Source organism: Eleginops maclovinus, chromosome 1, assembly GCF_036324505.1.
Source record: "Eleginops maclovinus isolate JMC-PN-2008 ecotype Puerto Natales chromosome 1, JC_Emac_rtc_rv5, whole genome shotgun sequence".
NCBI lineage: Eukaryota > Metazoa > Chordata > Actinopteri > Perciformes > Eleginopidae > Eleginops > Eleginops maclovinus.
Window position 1 is genome coordinate 13,698,981 of NC_086349.1, and position 19,249 is coordinate 13,718,229.

General features: G+C 40.5%; 1 protein-coding gene across 1 annotated transcript; it reads left to right on the forward strand.

Moving 5' to 3' along the window:
- Window positions 1–592: 592 nt before the first annotated feature.
- kcnc4 (potassium voltage-gated channel, Shaw-related subfamily, member 4) lies at window positions 593–18,720 on the forward strand. The gene is made up of 4 exons (XM_063892110.1): window positions 593–1,944; window positions 12,004–12,940; window positions 13,775–13,951; window positions 16,421–18,720. The coding sequence occupies exons 1-4, from the start codon at window positions 1,330–1,332 to the stop codon at window positions 16,486–16,488; spliced, it is 1,797 nt and encodes a 598-aa protein (XP_063748180.1). The 5' UTR covers window positions 593–1,329; the 3' UTR covers window positions 16,489–18,720.
- The last annotated feature ends 529 nt before the right edge of the window (window positions 18,721–19,249 follow it).

The window sequence follows — 19,249 nt, forward strand, 5'->3', positions numbered from 1 at the left end:
GTACTGAAACTACACGAGGCTTAACGCTACTCTTCACTCAATTAGCCAGTAGGCCTTATTAAGTATTTCCCACACCTGTAAACAGAAGTCTATGTTTCCGTTGTGAAAATCAGTCCCACTTAACCTGAATTTTTCAGACGTGGTTTTGCTAATTTACCCAATTAGTAAATCAACTGAACACTATATCCTCCAATGTTATTTGTGTATTTCAGAATGGTTCATTCAACCGGCTCAGTGAACATGTTGTTCACAAAAAGATCCACTAGGTGGCAATCTTAGTGTGTGTCAGCAACATCATGACTTCTCTAAACACACTGGGGGCCTGTTGGATCACACTTTGTAGTTGCTAAATAATAATAATAATAACAATAATCATCATCATCATCATCATCATCATCAACAACACCAACATCATCATCATCATCATCATCAGAATCATGATCATCAGAATCAGAATCATCATAAACAGTTTGGGCTACTTCTGAAACCAAAGGAAAATCATTATATGCTACACACACACACACACACACACACACACACACACACACACACACACACACACACACACACACACACACACACACACACACACACACACACACACACAGGTTATGATTAGAGGGAGTGGTTCAGTGCGACAGCCTCCGCCAGCATCTAAAGAGTTAAACTGTCGAGCCTGTTGTTGAACGCACCATCCATCCGGGCTGTGTCGCTAAGGGAAGACAGAGGCTACTTGTGAAGAAAGCAACAGATCCCCAGCTGGAAAACAACATCACATCTGGCATGCGAACTGAACAGGAAGAAATGGTGGAATGGATCAACGTAAGTGAATAAATGGTCATTTGGAAAGCTTGCTCATTTTTTTGTGGAGAATAGAAAAGTTACCAGGAACAGTTGTTGATTTTGGCGTTGCAGAATTTGGATACGATTTCTGTAAAAGGAGGCGAGGAGTGACAGTACTTCAGAGGCACGTAGCCTGCTGTGCGTAATTTGACATTTCTCTTTACAACATCAGCGGAAAACCGTTAGTGCAACACCTTGAAGCATTCATTTAAGTAACATTGTGTAACCTGTTTGGACATTTTTTTTTTTAAACACAACACCTGCGTTTTGTTGCAACAGCAAGCGGAGTTTGGTAACAGGTGGTTTTTATTGAGCGTCTCACTTTTGCGCTTTCTCCATCAGACTGTTATTTCTTTGCATACATGACACGCACAGGTCAGTTTCTGGAGTGGGGTCTGAAATGAGGGCTCTTTTTGCAATATTTCTCTGATTTTTGTCGGATTGGACCTCATCTTGTAACGGAGGCCAGAAGGTCCCTGCTTCTAAATGATAAGCTCGGTGTGTGTTTCGTCTTACCGGGGGCGCAAGTCAGGCAACAAACCTCCGTCTAAAACATGTCTGAAGGAGGAGATGTGCAGAGGGGAAGACTCAGACAAAATTATCATCAACGTGGGTGGCACTCGACATGAGACGTACAAAAGCACCCTAAGGACCCTGCCGGGGACCCGCCTTGCATGGCTGGCGGACCCGGACCCGCAGCCACAGGTCAGCTCTGATTCGGAAGCTGCGACCCCGAGCGCGGAGTTCTTCTTCGACAGACACCCGGGCATCTTCGCCTACGTGCTCAACTACTACCGGACCGGCAAGCTGCACTGCCCGGCCGACGTATGCGGGCCGCTCTTTGAAGAGGAGCTGGCGTTTTGGGGGATTGACGAGACTGACGTGGAGCCGTGCTGCTGGATGACCTACCGGCAGCACAGGGACGCGGAGGAAGCCTTGGAGACGTTTGAACCACCCGACCCAGAGACTGACGACGACAGAGACATGCCGAGACGGTTCGGCATCGAGGACTGTCCGGACAGGTCGAGGAGCTGCTGCGAAGTTTGGCAGCCTAAGGTCTGGGCCTTGTTTGACGACCCATACTCCTCCAGAGGAGCCAGGGTGAGTTTTCTCCTCAGTGCACTCTAATAGGCACATAGGACCATAAAACCACTAAGCGCACACGTTCTCTTGTCATCAACAGGTGTCCCTAGCAAGCCTGGCCCTAAGTCTGTTATGTTTACTGTGTGACATATCTGGGTATTAACATTTTCACGTCCAGTTTATGTTCTTTCAAGAGTAAGATTGCTCTACATGTTGTAGTTACACTTCTATATGGGAAGGATCAGCAGCTCCATTCAATTTCAATAACTTATTTTCTATGATTTACTCAATATCAAACCTGCTTACTGAGTCCTTATACAATCAGCGCAGGACACTTAACGCCTAAGTGGACTGAAATGTTTCAGTTGTAAAGTCTGCCCACTTATCTCAACATGTTCAGGCAAGTGTAGAAAGGAAAGAATAGTCTGGTGAGGTGTTCCCAGGCTGAGTTGTTGTTACTTGTATGGAAAATGCAAAGGAGAGGTCTGCTTCCTATAGCTGTTGTCTTTATGTCTATTTCACCTATTTCCAAGAACAGACATAAACTCACCCATGCATCAACCAGGGCTCTTGTCTGAACATCTTATAAAGACAAGCACATTCAACATCCTCAAGGTAAATGGCAAAAAGTGGTGACCCCTTTCCACACAATAGTGGTGACCTGGAGCACAGACTTTGAGCCAGGCCAGTTAAGGCCTCAGTAATGCTATTATTGTGTGAATCAGCACACCAATTGCGAAAATAATATGGAAATCCTTCCCAGAATAGTGGATGCTGGTAAAACTTAATAGTTAACTTAATTTTGGAATGAGATGTCAAAAAATCCCATATCTCCTGTGATTACATTGTGGTTTTACTTTGTCATTGTTGGGCTTCCACAGAACCCACTGCTTTTTGTGTAGGAAAATAACTGGTCTTCTCACAGAAATCAACATTTTTATGTAGTCACTAACAATGGGGACAAGGATTCCCTATAATAAAACTAACAGAAATCCAAATAGATATACACTATAGGGTTTGGGAGGAGTAATGCTGTGTTTAAAAGTACCGTGAATCCAATCACAGAAAAAGAGCATATGAGAATTCAATAGATTGACCATGTTTCTTTGGACACCTTTATGACGTGTTATGGGTACAATAATATAGCAGTAAACAACATAAATAGAAACAAATCACAACATATCAGGCTGATAAAACAATATTCAATGTGGTTTTTTAAAGTCGATCTGTTTCCTAGAATGCAAAACAAGGTCTGCAGACAACTACATGTTTCTTTCAGTCATGTGAGAACAGCAGTTTTTCAGTTCCCATTAAAATGTATGATGTGAAATTTGACCAATGCTGCAAAAAGATAAAATACTGTTACATGACAAAAGTGCTGCAGGACTGAAGTGTTCCCACACATCTCGTTCAAGGTTTGCACTCAGAGGTTCTCAAAACACGAGTGTTTGAAAGGCCACAGTTGTGTACATCCATGTCCAGTAAATCATGCTGTATATTAAACAGAATATGACGTCCGTCTATGTGTACAGGCAAAAATAAATGGATCCATCAATCCATCAATCCCAGCATTCAGAAACCTAATCTACATTATTGAGAGAGACATACTGCCCTGTTTGAATAGCTCTTCTTAAGTGAATTATACATTATTCAAAATCATGTCACAGCTTAAGTGTTTGATATGTTTTTATGATTTTATCATGCACTTCCCGTAAAAGAATTGCAATGTTCCTGATATTGTCGTGATGAAAAAGATGCTTTTATGTTGCAATCTTTCTATTTTTTAAATTAAAATCATTTTGCTCTCATTTGGTCCACAATGCAAATCAGCCATTTGTAAGCGTCAGAAAGAAGGCTATGCCTAATGGCTTTGCAACAAAAGCAGCTGAGTGCCTAATAAAGTAAACGTAATAGCAAAGTATCGAGTGTCACCATAGCATAAGCTTTCAGGCATAGAGCCAGGAGCTTTCACGGGTCAAAAAAGAAAAATACATTTAGTCCAGACAGAGAAAGACTGATTCTCACTGTAATTTGTGTTTGCCTACTTTTGGAGTTTGAACGATCTATTTAGAGACTCCCGCAGCGGAAGTGTAGTCTTCTTATTGCATGCCAATCACAATTCAAATAGTGTTTATTTTAGCTTCTTGTCCAGGTGGCATTTGCAGACAGTCACTGTGAAACAGCTGACATCTCTGAGTCACAGCTGCCATCTGAAAATGCTCTGCCTGCCAGTTCATCACGTCTGTCTCCCACCACCCAATATTTGCAAATGATCCAATCAGGATTTGTGAAGTTCTGCGTGGCATATAGATGTGAATCTGGAAGTATGTAGTAAGAAAGAGTGAGTGCATATACATATTGACCCGGTCATAATGTTCTTTGTCCATTTCCTCTCCAGCCCATTCATGTACATATGTTTGCTCTGTGCATTCTGAGAAGATGCCAAGTGCTTTCCAGGAGACTCACGTTACCTTTATGGCCTTTTTATTTCACAGAGCCGCCAAGCTCGTCTCAGGTAATGTGATTCTTGAAAGCCGGAGGGTAAGTTAATCTGTCCATCATTTAAAGCCACATCCTCTTCAATATCAACCAAGACTGGAGGTGTAGCTCTTTGAAAGTCGGCACATGAAGCCTCTATACTGATGACGGCGCCACTCACAAATCATGGACAAGAGAAGTTCTTAATGCACAGCTGCTTATACAGGAGGTACTACAACTCTAATGGCTCTTTACAGCGCATTGAATTTTTAATAACACTAAATTGAAAGTGTTTACCACACAACAGATAAACAATGTATGACAAAAATTCGTTCTCCATGCTAGCTGAACACAATTGAATTGAGATCCTTTTACCTTTTCTCAAGAATTAATAACTTTGCTAACTTTGGTTTTCATGTAGCACCATCATAATTTGTATATATATATATAAAAACGTGTGAAAGTTACCTTAACTTAAATCTTATAAGTAGCAAAACCTAAATACAGAAACGCAAAGGGCGGGTTCAAAATAAATTAAAAAGGTATACCACTTTTTTCATTGTTCACCAAATATAGATATGAACACGTAAAGCACAGAGCCATTACAATAAAGAAGATTGTTGTTTTACTAATAAACAGACTATTTAAATGTTTTCAAATGACTATGATGTACTCGTCTTTGTAGTCTCAGTTTAGTTACATGAGACAATTAGACTTGACATTAACATTAAGCTCAGACCAGATAACTTTGTTCAATCTTCCCTCATGCAATATTTCATTAATCCCACGGCGCTCCTGCCTGTAATTGATCACGGCTGTGGTAATGGGCTACAACTTGTTATCAGCGGTGAGCAATTAAAAGTTATTTCCCACAGAAATGAGCAACATATTTCATCCCACGTAGAAGAATAAATCAATTGGTCTTTGTTGTAAGACCAAGGGATTAATTGATAGGGGGTTGTTGAGGTTTGATGCACATTATCCAGAGTCTACACATAAATACCAAATGTACTTAGCAATATAAAATGCTAATTTTCTTTTAATTGGTTCAGATTTTGCACATTTATTGTGGATTGGCCTTTACATACAGATGTATTTACCGCATTAGAAATAGTCATCTTGTTTTCAAATTATAGATGTTCAAAGACATTCATATATATTTAGTTATTAGATGCTGATTGCTGAATATTTAACTTCCCACATCACATTTTACCTCGGAGTGACATCTAGCTGATAAAAGTGTTATGAGCAGAACCTCTGGGCTCTCACAGCGCTGATACCTTTTCACTGTTCTTTTTGAGTGGGGCACAGGATTTGAATTTTCACACATCATCAAAGCAGCGCTACCTCGTTAATGAGACTCTATAACTCTGAATTCTCAGTAATCCGGTGTGATTATGTTGCTGCTTGTTTATTCTGCTTTGTTCTAAGCTCTTTGCTGAAAATTGATTGGTTCATTGTGTTGCTGTGATATTACTAAATGCAGTGATGCAAACTTTTATTCGTGATAAAACACACATTACTGAAAATATTGTCTAACCAAAGACGAATTATTAGTAAAGTTGATTGGCATTAAGTTGCAAATCAAATACTAACTGTGATTTTTTAAGTGGAGTTTTCCCTTTACTAACTAATTGATGTAGTACACTCATCATATATACAAATGACATATTATTCATCAGTGTAGAAGATTGACTCCATATTGTTGTCAGCTTGAAACTTCAGCATGATTGTAGAAAGTATTTTTACTTGTTAATACAGTCAGTATTTATACAAGCATGATAGATTTGAACCACTTGATTTATGATCAATACTGACTGAATGGTTAATTGTTATTTTCCTACAGTATATGCTGAGATCTGGTTTAACCATCCAACCTGTACATGAGACTTGAACTGAACGTGGCTGTTTTGAATATTTTGCTTCTTAAAATATCAACATGATCTGACACCACCAGACACAAATGCAACTTTTGTTTTGACTCAGCAACTGCCTCGAGGCTATGATACACACAGTGGGCTTTGTATTTTGACAGTGGAAAGTTTCAGCTCTGGATAAATGTTTTGCACAGTATTGCACCCCAGTCTCTAATCATAAATGGATCCTGGCATTGGATGTGGAAGGACTGATCTTTTCACATCCACCAGTCGTCCACTGACTCCTGGTCAATGACCTTTCATCTCTTCAGCCTAAGCCACCTGCCATGTATCGGTAACCCCCCCGGTGATGTAGCAGTGCCCTTCCTGATCTGAGGATTTTCATCATCTACTTTGTTGGACGTATTGGTGTTATTTTTTCCCCTATCTTTATATTCCTCCTCATATTGAGATGTTCTGCTCTGTGTTAGGGTCCTCACTCCTCACCACTGATCCCTGTTGATCGATGGTCGAGGCTGGTTAAAGTTGAAAATGACTTTAAAGCCCTTCAATAGACAAAACCCAGAAGTGTGCCCTATTGCCAATACCTTGTCTTGTTTTGTATTGCAGTTGAGATCATCCCTACTATTCTGGTTCCATTAAAAATAAACATTTTACAATATGATCGCAATAAATAGAGAATTAGAAAAAATATTTAAGTCAAATCATCTGTCTTTATTGTGCATTGAGTCTTACAGTGTGGCATTGGGAAAGGAAGCCAATTATTTTTTTAAATATGGTCAATATATTGCAGATCCCAAGGGGAAACATAGCTGATAGACTGAATGGTGGACATTAATTCTCCTCCGTCCTCAGGTGGTGGATCGGTGTGACACGATTTCTAAGAAATCATCAGAGCTGCTGCTCTTATTGGCTCTGCAGCTGCTGACTGCTCAGTAGATTTGTTGTTGTGGCTCCTGTGTGTCAGTTTTAGTAACAGATCGTGATGCTGAACAGCTGGAGGTGTTGGCCATGATGGGACTCCCCAGCTGCTGCACACTGACGCTCAGCCTGCAGCTCCACCTGTCTCACTCCTTACCGATCATATTTTCCCAGCTGGGACTGTGCGGCTGTCCCCTCGGGGGAACTTCATCTAAGTCTGCAAGCCATCACCTGATGACCTTGAGTTGATGTGTTTTTGGCACTGTCATTGTTTGGGGTTATCCTCAAACGCTAATGATACTGTATGTATAGTGCTCAGAGACTTTGAAATGAACAGTTATCATTCATAAATATCATTCGGTTTGCAGTCTGGTGTCTCAACAATAACATTCCCAAATAATGAGTGTATAATAAGTGTATTGTCTATTACATTCGAGGGAATCTTCAAGTCTCCCGGATAACTTTTTTTGAGCATCACAATTTGGTTCCTAAGCTTCCCAAAAGCTTGGGAGTATGGGTCGGATGGATGGAGACTGGTGTTTGTGGCACATGTGAGACCCAAATCAATGTTAACTTTAAATAACGTAACAAACATACTTAATAACGTAGAAACTATGTTGTTTTACAAAAGATCATGTCCTTAACTCAAGAATTTAAAACCTTACTAAAGTAAAAAAGGAATTTCAAAGGAATGAATCAGTGAATACTAATGTTCAGTCTGATCATCAGGCTTAATAAGAGCTGATGCTATCAAGAAGCGAGGTAGAATACATGTGAAAAAATAAATGTAAATATATTTTTATTTTAATAGAAACACGTGTACACGCACAAATCTCTAAATTCCTTATTGATCCCTTGGAGGGAAATTTAAACTACTGCAAACCAAAGTTAGACGTAGGAAGTAGTTTCATACACATGTAGTGATGTATAAACTTGAACCCCTCAGGAAGATTGCAGAAGCTGTATTTACATTCCGAGGAAATGAATTAAAAAAAAAAGCTCTGTGCAATCATTGTTCATGAAGAGGAGGATGTCAGGCTCAGCAGCCCGACATGGAAACACTCGGTGGTGGCAGAGGAACATTATGGCAACCACTCTAACACTGACTGTGTTTAAAGTCTCCTCCACTGAGCTATAAACATTATCTTGTGGTATCGCTTTGTGTCAGGCCTTAAATAAACATTACAGACACATTTAAATGCTGCAAGATTCATTGAAAACAACTTGTATACACAGACACATGCAAATAACAAGAATACTAACAGCGAGAGACAAACAATAGTACTACAAATAAACAAAATACTTAGAGCAAGAGATGTGGCAGTCATGCAGCCACCAACAGTCACACAGGTGTGAGGTCAAGCTGTGTTGCGTTTATGCGAGACCTTTTTGTTGAGCCTTTTATGAGCAGAGAAAATTGTCCTAGTGTGTGCCAGGACCTCCGGCATCTTTCCTGTCGAGCTGTCCCCGCCTGCAGATACCAGTTATGTTTACTTCTGGGGTAAACCGTTTGGAATTTGAATAAACCAAACGCTGTCACGGCCTGTTGGGCTCATCACAAGCATCCGAACAACAGCAAGACTCACCTTTCTCGGATCAGCTCGGTCCAATTCCTTATTTTTCATAAGATGTACAATCAATACATGTCTGACCAGTTCATCAACACTTTTTCTACTACTGTTGACACTGGGCTCATATTCATTATTCAGGTTTATTGTGCAACAAGTGAGGAACCCACAGTCAGACAGTGGAGACTAGAGGGGATTGATGAAAGGCTGGGCAATGTTTTTATTAATTGACTTTGGAAATGGTCCTGCTGAGGTGTTTCAACAGAGGCTGAACCCTCTCGTTTAGTGAAGCCCACCTTAATTATCTGGTGCTGACTTTATATCTGTGTCTCTTGTCTGGACAGCTTTTCAATGGGAAATCATGGATGTAAGAACACAATGAAAACAGATTTTGCTTCAGTGTGTGTTGGAGACACTGGGAATTTAAATTAGTACTTGAATGATTTTCATTGAATAAAGGCTTGTAAACATTCAGTGTTACTGAAAACACATTTTCAGATGAAACCAAGTGAAACATCAGTAGACCCCCTGCTCAGTCATGCGGCATGTAAAGATTCAACAAGATTTGATAACTAATATTATCAAAAATATGCATGAAATGCACACATGTGCAATTTGACAACTGAGCATTGGTTACCAAGTATACGATCTCATGCACTATTCTCAGTCACTTTACTGACCATTATATACTATACTACTTTAAGACGACTACACTACAACGAGACAAAAACATGGGACGAAATGACTTATTGTCTCCCAACTCATTTATCTGACAAGCAAAATAAAGGTGTGCATTTCAGATTTAGGTCTATTATGAGGCTATGGCACAGTGGGCTTGTGCGTTGATCTTCGGATCAGGGGAGAACAGGTTCCAATCCCACTGCAGTCAGCTTGTCATTGTGTCCTTGGACAAGACACTTCACCCCAAGTGGTTCCTGTGGGGATTGTCCACAGTATTGAGTATGTAAGATGCTTTAGATAAAATTGTCTAACAAGTCATTTATTAATTTAAATGTACACAGAAAACCTCTTTATATAATTTGTATTGTTACAGATTTTTATGACCGAACAGTACATTCAAAGCTATTTAATCCCCCCCTAAAAAAAGACCCCAGAGTATTTACTGGTTGTAAACTGGTTTTGTGGTTCAGAAACAGTCATTTATTTTTTTCAACCTTTGACTTCAGCTGCTGAAGTGCTGCTGTTTCTGGTAGTTTCTCTACACTGGTTGGCTTGTTGTGATGTCCCCTGAGACTGTGCTATCCGTGGTGATGTTCTGGGAAAACGTGACTCTGAGCTCCTCCTGGGGCAGAGGCGAGGCTTCACGGTCTTCCCTCCTTTCCTTCGGCTCAGCCCTCGTCTTCTCGGGGGATCATAGCTGTGATTGCCTCAGAGCTCTGCAGGGACAAAGTGGAGGAAGGTTGTTATGGTAAAAGAATTGAACATTATCTGGGTGCTCAACAGAGATATGTATTATTGTTTATATTTACAGGTGTGCAGTATTGCTGTTTTTAAAATGGGCCGCTGTTCTCCCAACTCTCTAAATTCAATAACCTGGCCTCATCCTTGTTTGCCCACAGTAAAGAGTAGAGCGTATGCACACCTGTAGATCAACAGGTGCATAGGATAATAGGTTGACAATACAGCACACTATCTTTATCCCTTGCAGTAAGAGATATTCAATAAAAATGATTACCTAGACCTTCATCACGTTACTTTTGATTAATTCTAAAATAACCCGATGAAGGTCTGTGTACCAAAACTTTATTTAATTTGTTTCGCAGCGTGTCAAACATCAGACGCTATATTTGTTTTTTCTAATCACAGACCCAAACACTATAAAGCCGGTTGATATTTGAGAGGCCCCCCGGAGGTGGAACATCGCTGAGAGCATGCATGGCACAGGTACATATTTAACCTGCTGAAAGATTGGAGAAAGGTTTGAGAGGCTTTGCAATTTGTCCAGGCTTTAGTAAACAATAAAGACAGATCGGGTATGAGTAAGCACACAATGTTAACACAAACACAGACGGGCATGGCAATTGTGCTGGATCAGGTGGAAGCCATGCAGCACCATTGTTCAATTAATCTCCCGTTGGTTTTTAAAGTGGTTTGACTCACTCACCATTATATTTAGATTTTTACTTTTCAGAGAGATTATTTATTTTATTTAGGGCTGCAATTCTTTTCATGATCAAAGAAATGGCTGCTTATTTTCTAGATTAATTGATAAATGATTAAGTCTTTAAAATGTCAGAAAATAATGAAACACAGTTTGTCAAAGTCTAAGGTGATGTTTTTAAATGTGTCTTTACGCTTCATTGATACGACACGAAAAAATACTTTATTGTGAGTTCAAGATAACAATGGAACTCTTATATTTGAGGCTGAAAACAAAATGTTCTGCCTTTTCTGGTTGAAAGTTTACATTAACAATCAATTTATTTTCAAAATAGTGGCGATTTCTTTTTCTGTATTAACTAATCAATGGTCGACTTGGAGCTGCAGCTGTAGATTTAAACTATATTGCACTTGTATAGGAGGCCTCAGTGAGCATAGTGTTTCACTCAATAAAACATGACGGATAAACTCAACAACAGGACTTACTGTGACAGGAAGTCTTTCATGACTCAGCTCGTTGTCCAGTGTCTTTTATCACTCGCTGTTCTGTGTCAGCGGGCTTTGCTCTTCTCTTCACTTCCCTCTCCTACACTTGTGAATCAAAACCAAAAACTCCTTTTCAGAACAAAATTGAACCCTCAGACTGTCATGTATGTGAAACCTCACACAGCAGCCCCATGGTTGGTTTAGTTATTAAGTGTTGGCTTCCTGCGAGCACCCCCTGCTGTTCGAGTCTTTCACGGGGCGCCATATTTATGGAATCACGTCTTCTTTCTGCAGGATTCAGGCTCCGTGTTCATGGTTCATGGTTAGTTTTATCAAATGACATTGTCCTGGCTCCCATGTCCTTTAAGGTTATTATATTATGACATTCACTTAGTAATATTAAACTCAAGAGGCAGTGATCATTATGATTTCCTTGATGGTGTGAGGATGAGGCTCAGTGGCAGTGGAGCTGGAAAACAGATATTTTAGCTGTTTTTTCTTGGGGGCGTCTTTATTTTGTCGGGCGTCAGCTCAATCGATTGCACAATCGATACTTGATTAAATGAAAGTACAAGTTCGGAAGGCATAGGATAGTTTTGACTAAGTGTTTTATCTTTCTTGAACAGGGAGTGGCGTTTGCCTCTCTGTTTTTCATCCTGGTGTCCATCACCACCTTCTGCCTGGAGACCCATGAAGCCTTTAACGAGCTGCAGAACCGGACGGTGCAGGTTGTCGAGGGAAACATCACACGCAAAGAGGAGAAGCCTGAGATGGTGACCAAGCCCATCCTCACAGTGGTAGAGGGGGTCTGTGTGGTATGGTTCACTTTTGAATTCCTGGTGCGCATCGTCTGCTGCCCAAACAAGGTGGTCTTCATCAAAAACACGCTCAACATTATTGACTTTGTGGCCATTCTGCCATTCTACCTGGAGATGGGTCTGAAGGGTCTGTCATCCAACGCTGCCAACGATGTGCTGGGATTCCTCCGCGTGGTGCGGTTCGTTCGAATCCTCCGGATCTTCAAGCTGACGCGGCACTTTGTGGGCCTGCGAGTACTGGGCCACACGCTGAGGGCCAGCGTCAACGAGTTCCTGCTTCTCATCATCTTCTTGGCCCTTGGTGTCCTCATCTTCGCCACCATGATATATTACGCTGAGCGCATCGGGGCCGAGCCCGGCGACCCCACGGGCTCCAACCACACACATTTCAAGAACATCCCCATCAGCTTCTGGTGGGCGGTGGTCACCATGACAACGCTGGGCTACGGAGACATGTACCCAAAGACCTGGCTTGGCATGATGGTGGGGGCGCTGTGCGCGCTGGCGGGGGTCCTGACCATCGCCATGCCTGTGCCCGTCATCGTCAATAACTTTGGGATGTACTACTCGCTGGCTATGGCCAAACAGAAGCTGCCGAAAAAGAAGAAGAAGCACAACCCGAACCCAGACGCTCCGACTGACTCTGCCTCGTTTGTGAAGTCGGAAACAAACTCACACAGAGACAGCACTCAGAGTGACACGTGTCCACTGGCCGCGGAGGAGAATGTCAGCAGAAACCGCTCAGGTCAGCTAAAAATATTAAAGGGTCAGTTCACCCAAATTACAGAAAAATGCTCTCACTCTCTTTTTGTGGTATCTGGCCAATCAGAGAGTTCTGTTTTTATTTTCTCAGGATTTTATTTGAGAATTGTGCAGTGAAAATGTACCTTTTTTAATTCAAAAGGTAATGTCTTCTTGTAGAAACAGTGTTTTGATTACTTAGACAGCTTTCATTGGAGATTCTTTCACTCGTGTAAATATTTTTGTTTAATATATTGTGTTGCCTGTGGAAGATCTCGAGTAATGGGAGCATTGTTGCTGGAAGAGATGTTTGAAAGTTTAAATTATTATTTAAAATGTATATTTCAGTGTTAACTGCACAAACATAATAGCATTAACCTCAGTGGTTCTTAGGCAGACATTTACATCGCAAATAAAACAAATCAACGGCATTGCTAAATATCATGAGAAGAAAGTAAAGAAATGACTTTGGTAATTTAAGTGACGTGACCTTTTTAGGCTAATGTTAGTATTTTTACATGTTTTTAATTTCAAATGATTATTTATGTGTTTTTAATCAATGATAAATATGTGGGTTTAACAGTAACTTAAAAGCCTCTGTATTCCTATTCTTATATTTCCAAATGCTTTTTAAACTGTCTGACAGATCAACCATGATTAGTCACAAAGACAGTAACACACAGCAATCAAAATACTCCATACAACATCTCAGACGAATTGAATTTCATCACAGAAAATACAGATTTTATGCCATAAACCTCTGCCTTTGTCTGGGCACTCGCGCTGTCACTAAAAGCTTTGGCATTTACATCACTCTGTGTTTTTGTTCTCGTGTCAGACTCCAAACAGAACGGGGATGCAAATGTGGCCCTTTCAGAGGAGGAAGGCTGCAGCATGACCCAGCCGCTGTCCCCCAGTGAAAAGTGGACCCTGCGGTGCTCCCGAGGGCGAGACAAGACTAAGAAGGAGGCCACCTGCTTCCTCCTGACCGCTGGTGACTCCATCGCCCATACTGGTAAGTTACAGCACACATCTGAACATACACATTTGCTGTCTGAGCACTGGTTTCACTACACCACACTCTGGGAAAACATGTATAAAGACACTTTCACTTTTTGGGAATTAGTTAGATGATAGATTGATACCACTCCCATCTCTGTTTGTGAAGGACTTGAAGCAGGAAGATACAGCTAGCCTGTTTTGTCTGATGATAAACAAAGAGAAATCTGCAACCCACCTATCCCTGTAGATTTACAACCTAATATTGTATACATGGTTTGTTCAATTTGTACAAACCGTGAATTGCAAAAATGACACACTTGTAGCTTTTTGTAATCAAACTACGAATGAGTCTATATATACTCAGATTCAAGTGTAGGTATTTGTGACGCTATGACTATAGGATTACTTATAGATTTTTAATCTACACCACTATTCTGTATTTGACTATTGATACACAGTGTGAAACAGGTACCATGGGTACAAAGAAACCCTAATAAGTCTCTTAATTGATATCCACTGTCAGCCTTCCATCACTCTCTGCCTGAATAGCTGCTGGCTCACAGATCTGAGATTCCCTAAGTACCTAAAAGCCCCTTGTGAAAAGAGTCTCTATATTTGGCAGTCATAGATTCATTCATGACATCCTGAGCTCACATCCCACCCGGTCAACACCCGGACTCATCTGCAAACAGCCCAACGACACTAAAGGTGTTTTCCTGCAAAACTGCACTTTACTGTGATGCATTTTTCTACCAAAGCTCATTAGCATATCACTGTCGAGGCTAAAAACAACACATAAATAGGGCACTTACTGTAGCTTGGCTCCTATGAGACTATATACTCCCCCCACTTTTTCTTGACAGCCCATTACAAGCAAATTGTATTTCAACATGTTTGTTGAAAGCCTTGTGAATCCCTCAATGGGTTGAGTGTTGTAGATTGGTATCCGTTAATAGCATGTTGTCACATGCACATGAAAAATAGTCAGTTATATCTTTAAGATACATTGGAAGAAAGGGATATTTGTGGACGTGATTTGCTCAGGGGAGGAAATAATCTGTCAATGTAGAATTGACAGCCTCACAGTCACAGTGGGAAAAACACAAACACGAAGAAATCTTCACCAGTCTCCTTTCACGCTGACTCCTCTAATAATACGCTAAATTATCTGGTCAGCTCATGCAATTGCCAAGTGACGTTTTTTCTGATGGCAGTGACAAAAGCAATGGGAAGCTGAGCAAAGCCAGAACGGCTCAAAACGAATCTTTGAGAGAGTGAGGGGAGGGGGTAATTCAATCCCGAGCCCTGTGTCTGGTGAGGATGTGGATAATGATATCCTATTGTATAGCAGAGGGAAAATCACACATTCACAACACATTTTAGAGGACATTACCTGCAAAAAGGTCTCAAGTGGTCTTTCATTGTTTGCTAACAGTGTGGAAAATGATTGTGGCTAAGTTGTGATTCATATTTTCTTTACAACATGCAACATGTGATTGCAGCCATTTTGAGCTGCTCACAGGAGATAGAGTATGACTCCGTGGCACTGCTCTGCAAAGCCATGCCCATAGGGGACGGTGTAAGGTTAATTTCAGGGTTACAGGATATAAGTTATGGATCATATTTCACCAGAGCAGTATGGCAGGATGCAGAGAGAAGGACAGATGGATGCAGCAGGTCTGAAGATGCTTAGGTGATTATCAGTGACGGGAAATGGTCGCCCACCCTGCAGTGGGAACAAAATGCTGGTGGGTTTGAAGTGATTACGACTGTCACAGGGAATCAGAGACAGTTTTAACACTTGCTTTCACAATTTATACATGGAAACGCTGTCCTGGTTGAAAGCCCACCGCCTCAGAGATGTGACAATCGCCAGCTCTTGTCCTGATGAGAGCATAATGGCGAGGCAAACTTTTGTCTGAGAGGAAGCAGGCAGAAATACTGACAACCAGAAAAAAAAGCTTGTTAGCTCGGAGGAGGCTTCATATTCCCAGGTGACTCTGGATGATTACTACTAATAGGTTTCGGTTAACAACATGGGTGGTCATAGCAAAAGCCTCCTGCTGTCCTGATAGGTAGGATCTCTCTGTCAAAGTAAAATATAAGTCAATTAATCAATTAAATGAAAAATTACAAAGAACAACTATTCCATCATTTATCCGAATTCGCTGGCTCTTGCTTCCTAAATTTGAGCAGGTTACATTAATGTAAATTGTATTATAATGTAAAAAACTTGCATTAGTCATTGTATGACATTTTATAGATTGCACTATTAAATGAGTAGCATTTTTATCAAATAAAAGAATAAGAAGAATATTGATTAGTTCATAGAGTTCATGAGTTCACAGCCTGAACAGCTTTTATATTGTGATGATGTTTAAAATAATTTCCTAGAAAACACTTCGGGGTCCAATTGTTGAGTCATGGTCATGTAATAAGTGACTTTGTTTTATTGTTCTCTGTCTTTTATGTTTCCTTCCAGAGAGCTGTAAAGATATCCTCGCTGCCACAGGAAACTACGCTCAGCCGGAGGTCACAACGCTGACCTGATGCTGATTGACTACGAAAAGGAGAAAGAGCAGGAACTCTCGTCGGACTACATGCTGCGCAGAGTGCATGAAAAAATTAGTGGATTTTTTTTTCTCATACATCCCAAATCCTGTGGTAGAAAATCAGATGCGTAGCATATTTACCACATGTACACTCATTAACATGTCTCAAAGCATTTTGCATGTGTCGCATGATCTACCATTGTAAAATATTCTTTAAAAACAGGCTACCTTTAACATGCCAATCATTTAGTGAACATGTCATAGTCTGTCTTAAAGTACCTGAAGACATATGGTGCGTTTAAATACCCATACTACGATATTATTTAGTATAACAGGATAAAAGATGTTGTATGTAACAATATATGGTATATCAGATATATTATGCCAAAAATACATGGATATCCTACTGCATCAAGTCACATTTTGCTGTATGCAAGCCAGCATGTTTTCTGGTTATTCTTACCCACAATCCTTGGCACAGAGGATACTGCATATGAGCAAGATGGTCTAAGTTCAAGGTGCATTGATATGAAGAAGTACTGTGTCCCAATTGTGTGCATAATGCATGCAACAGTAGGTAATTTGTATGGGCAGCTGCAGTACACACTAAAAGTAAAACAAAGTGATATTTTTTCAATTAGCTTTTTGTTATGACGGACGGGGTCCTACATGAACTCAGAATATCCTGCCATCGTTTGAACATTTTGGTTATTTCATAACACCGATGTCTGTGTTTATTTTTTTGTGCTTTTCTTACATAGACTGAAGAGGTCGGGGCTCAGTTGGAAAGTGCGATGTCATGTATGTCCATCCACGAATCAGGCCTTAGAATTTGAGTCTAATGACAGTTACTGGGTTGTTTGGTCATTGTGGATCCAAGATGGTCAAATCAAACCACACGGTCTTGATGCAGCAGATCTGCTGAGGTTTGGGGTTGTAATACTAACTTTAGTTAGTTATTACTAATTGTTGGTCCAAAAGTCAGTTCTTTAGATATGTAATGTTACAGAGGAAGACCTTTCATGGGTTTAAATCTGAAGAAAGTCTGTTTTAACCATATGGCAACATTTTTGCAACAGAGATGTTGCTAAGCGGTTGCTTAGAAGAAATATGTACAGTCAGCTTTTTAGAACTAAACGAGATACACTTTATCATTGGGATTAATGCCTTTAATCCATCCATGTTGTTCACTGTCCAGTAAGAACCCTTTATATATACAGTCTATGGTAAGAACACCCTAACACTTGTGAATATGGGTTTGTACAGCAAAACTGTTACTGTGAACTAGGATTAGAAAATGGACCCAGATTTCTTTGTCGATCATCCGGTCTCTGCCTTCTGTCGTACCACTGCTTTTTAACACTGACTACAGGGACAACATGCAGATATTTTGTCGAGACACAGTGTGGTATGAATGCTCAGGCTACACAATGTTTGTAAATCCTTGTACAATAAGATAGATTAACAAAAGGAAAATCAATGGAGCAGCATTGTCTGCAAATCACATTAGCCGCATATAATAGATCCATCAGTGCTGGTTGAGTCAGGACCAAATGTAGACTTTATTAGATCACATGTGAACATTTTTGTACCATCATCACAAAGTACATACAGTGCAATGCCATCAGTTCCACCTGTGCCTCATGTTGAGTAATAGAGCTTCAGTGTGTGCAGTAATGTAATTAGAGTTGTTCTTTACACTTCTGTCTGTCTGATCTGTACAGAAGGAGTGTGGTTTCCTTTACTTGTGACTTATATTCCTTATGGTCTACCATAGTGGCCTTATGTTTAACAAACAAAGGGAAAGTTCATTTCATCTTCATAAGACTCTGTTTTTATGCTGACCCAGAGGTTGGTTATCATGTATAAGTACAGTTGTACATTCAGTATGTAGCACAGTTTAATATTCTGGATCATCCTTTAACTCTTTTCTCCTCCGACTTGATTTTGCACCATTAAATAGCTTTTAACCTATAATAAAATATCTTTATTTTCATAATTCATGTTTTCAGCCTCATTTGCTTATTGTATATATTCAAATCTGATGGAGAAGCACACAGCACATCAGTTTATAATAATAATATTTCCCATGGATTGTATACATGATTATGATGGATTTTAACCCAGTCCACCTTTCCAATGTTATGTGTGCGCGCGTGTGTGCGTGATGTTGTATCATGTAGGTATGTTTCTATGCAGAAATAGGAATAAAGTCTTTCCCCCCCTCTAGTGTTGAAGATGAATTATTGTGTATTCCTACATTACGTTTTTAATTGTATCCACAACTTGCATCTGCTTTTTTCTCTTTTAGCTGCCGGTTGTGCTTCTATACCTCTCTGCTGCTGCTGCTGCTGCTGTGTCACCTACTGTACGGCTATTTATAGAGGTGACACAAATGTCTCGTGGTTGATCTTGAGCTTGCTCAAAGTGCTGTAACGGCAGTCACAGCCATGCCTCCTGGTCTCCTGTGCCTCCATGATTATGTACTGAAGGTGGAAATGGCATACAGAACACATCACCATGGAGATTGGAATGACAGGCAACACTAATTACTGCTCGGCTGCCTCCATCTCCCCCTCTCCCTTTCTTTCACAGGCAAAGAAACAACTCTTTCTCTCTCTCTCTCTCTCTCTCTCTCTCTCTCTCTCTCTCTCTCTCTCTCTCAAACACACACACACACACACACACACACACACACACACACACACACACACCATCACCTCAGCTTACCATGATCATCATTACTGTTGTTGCTCATG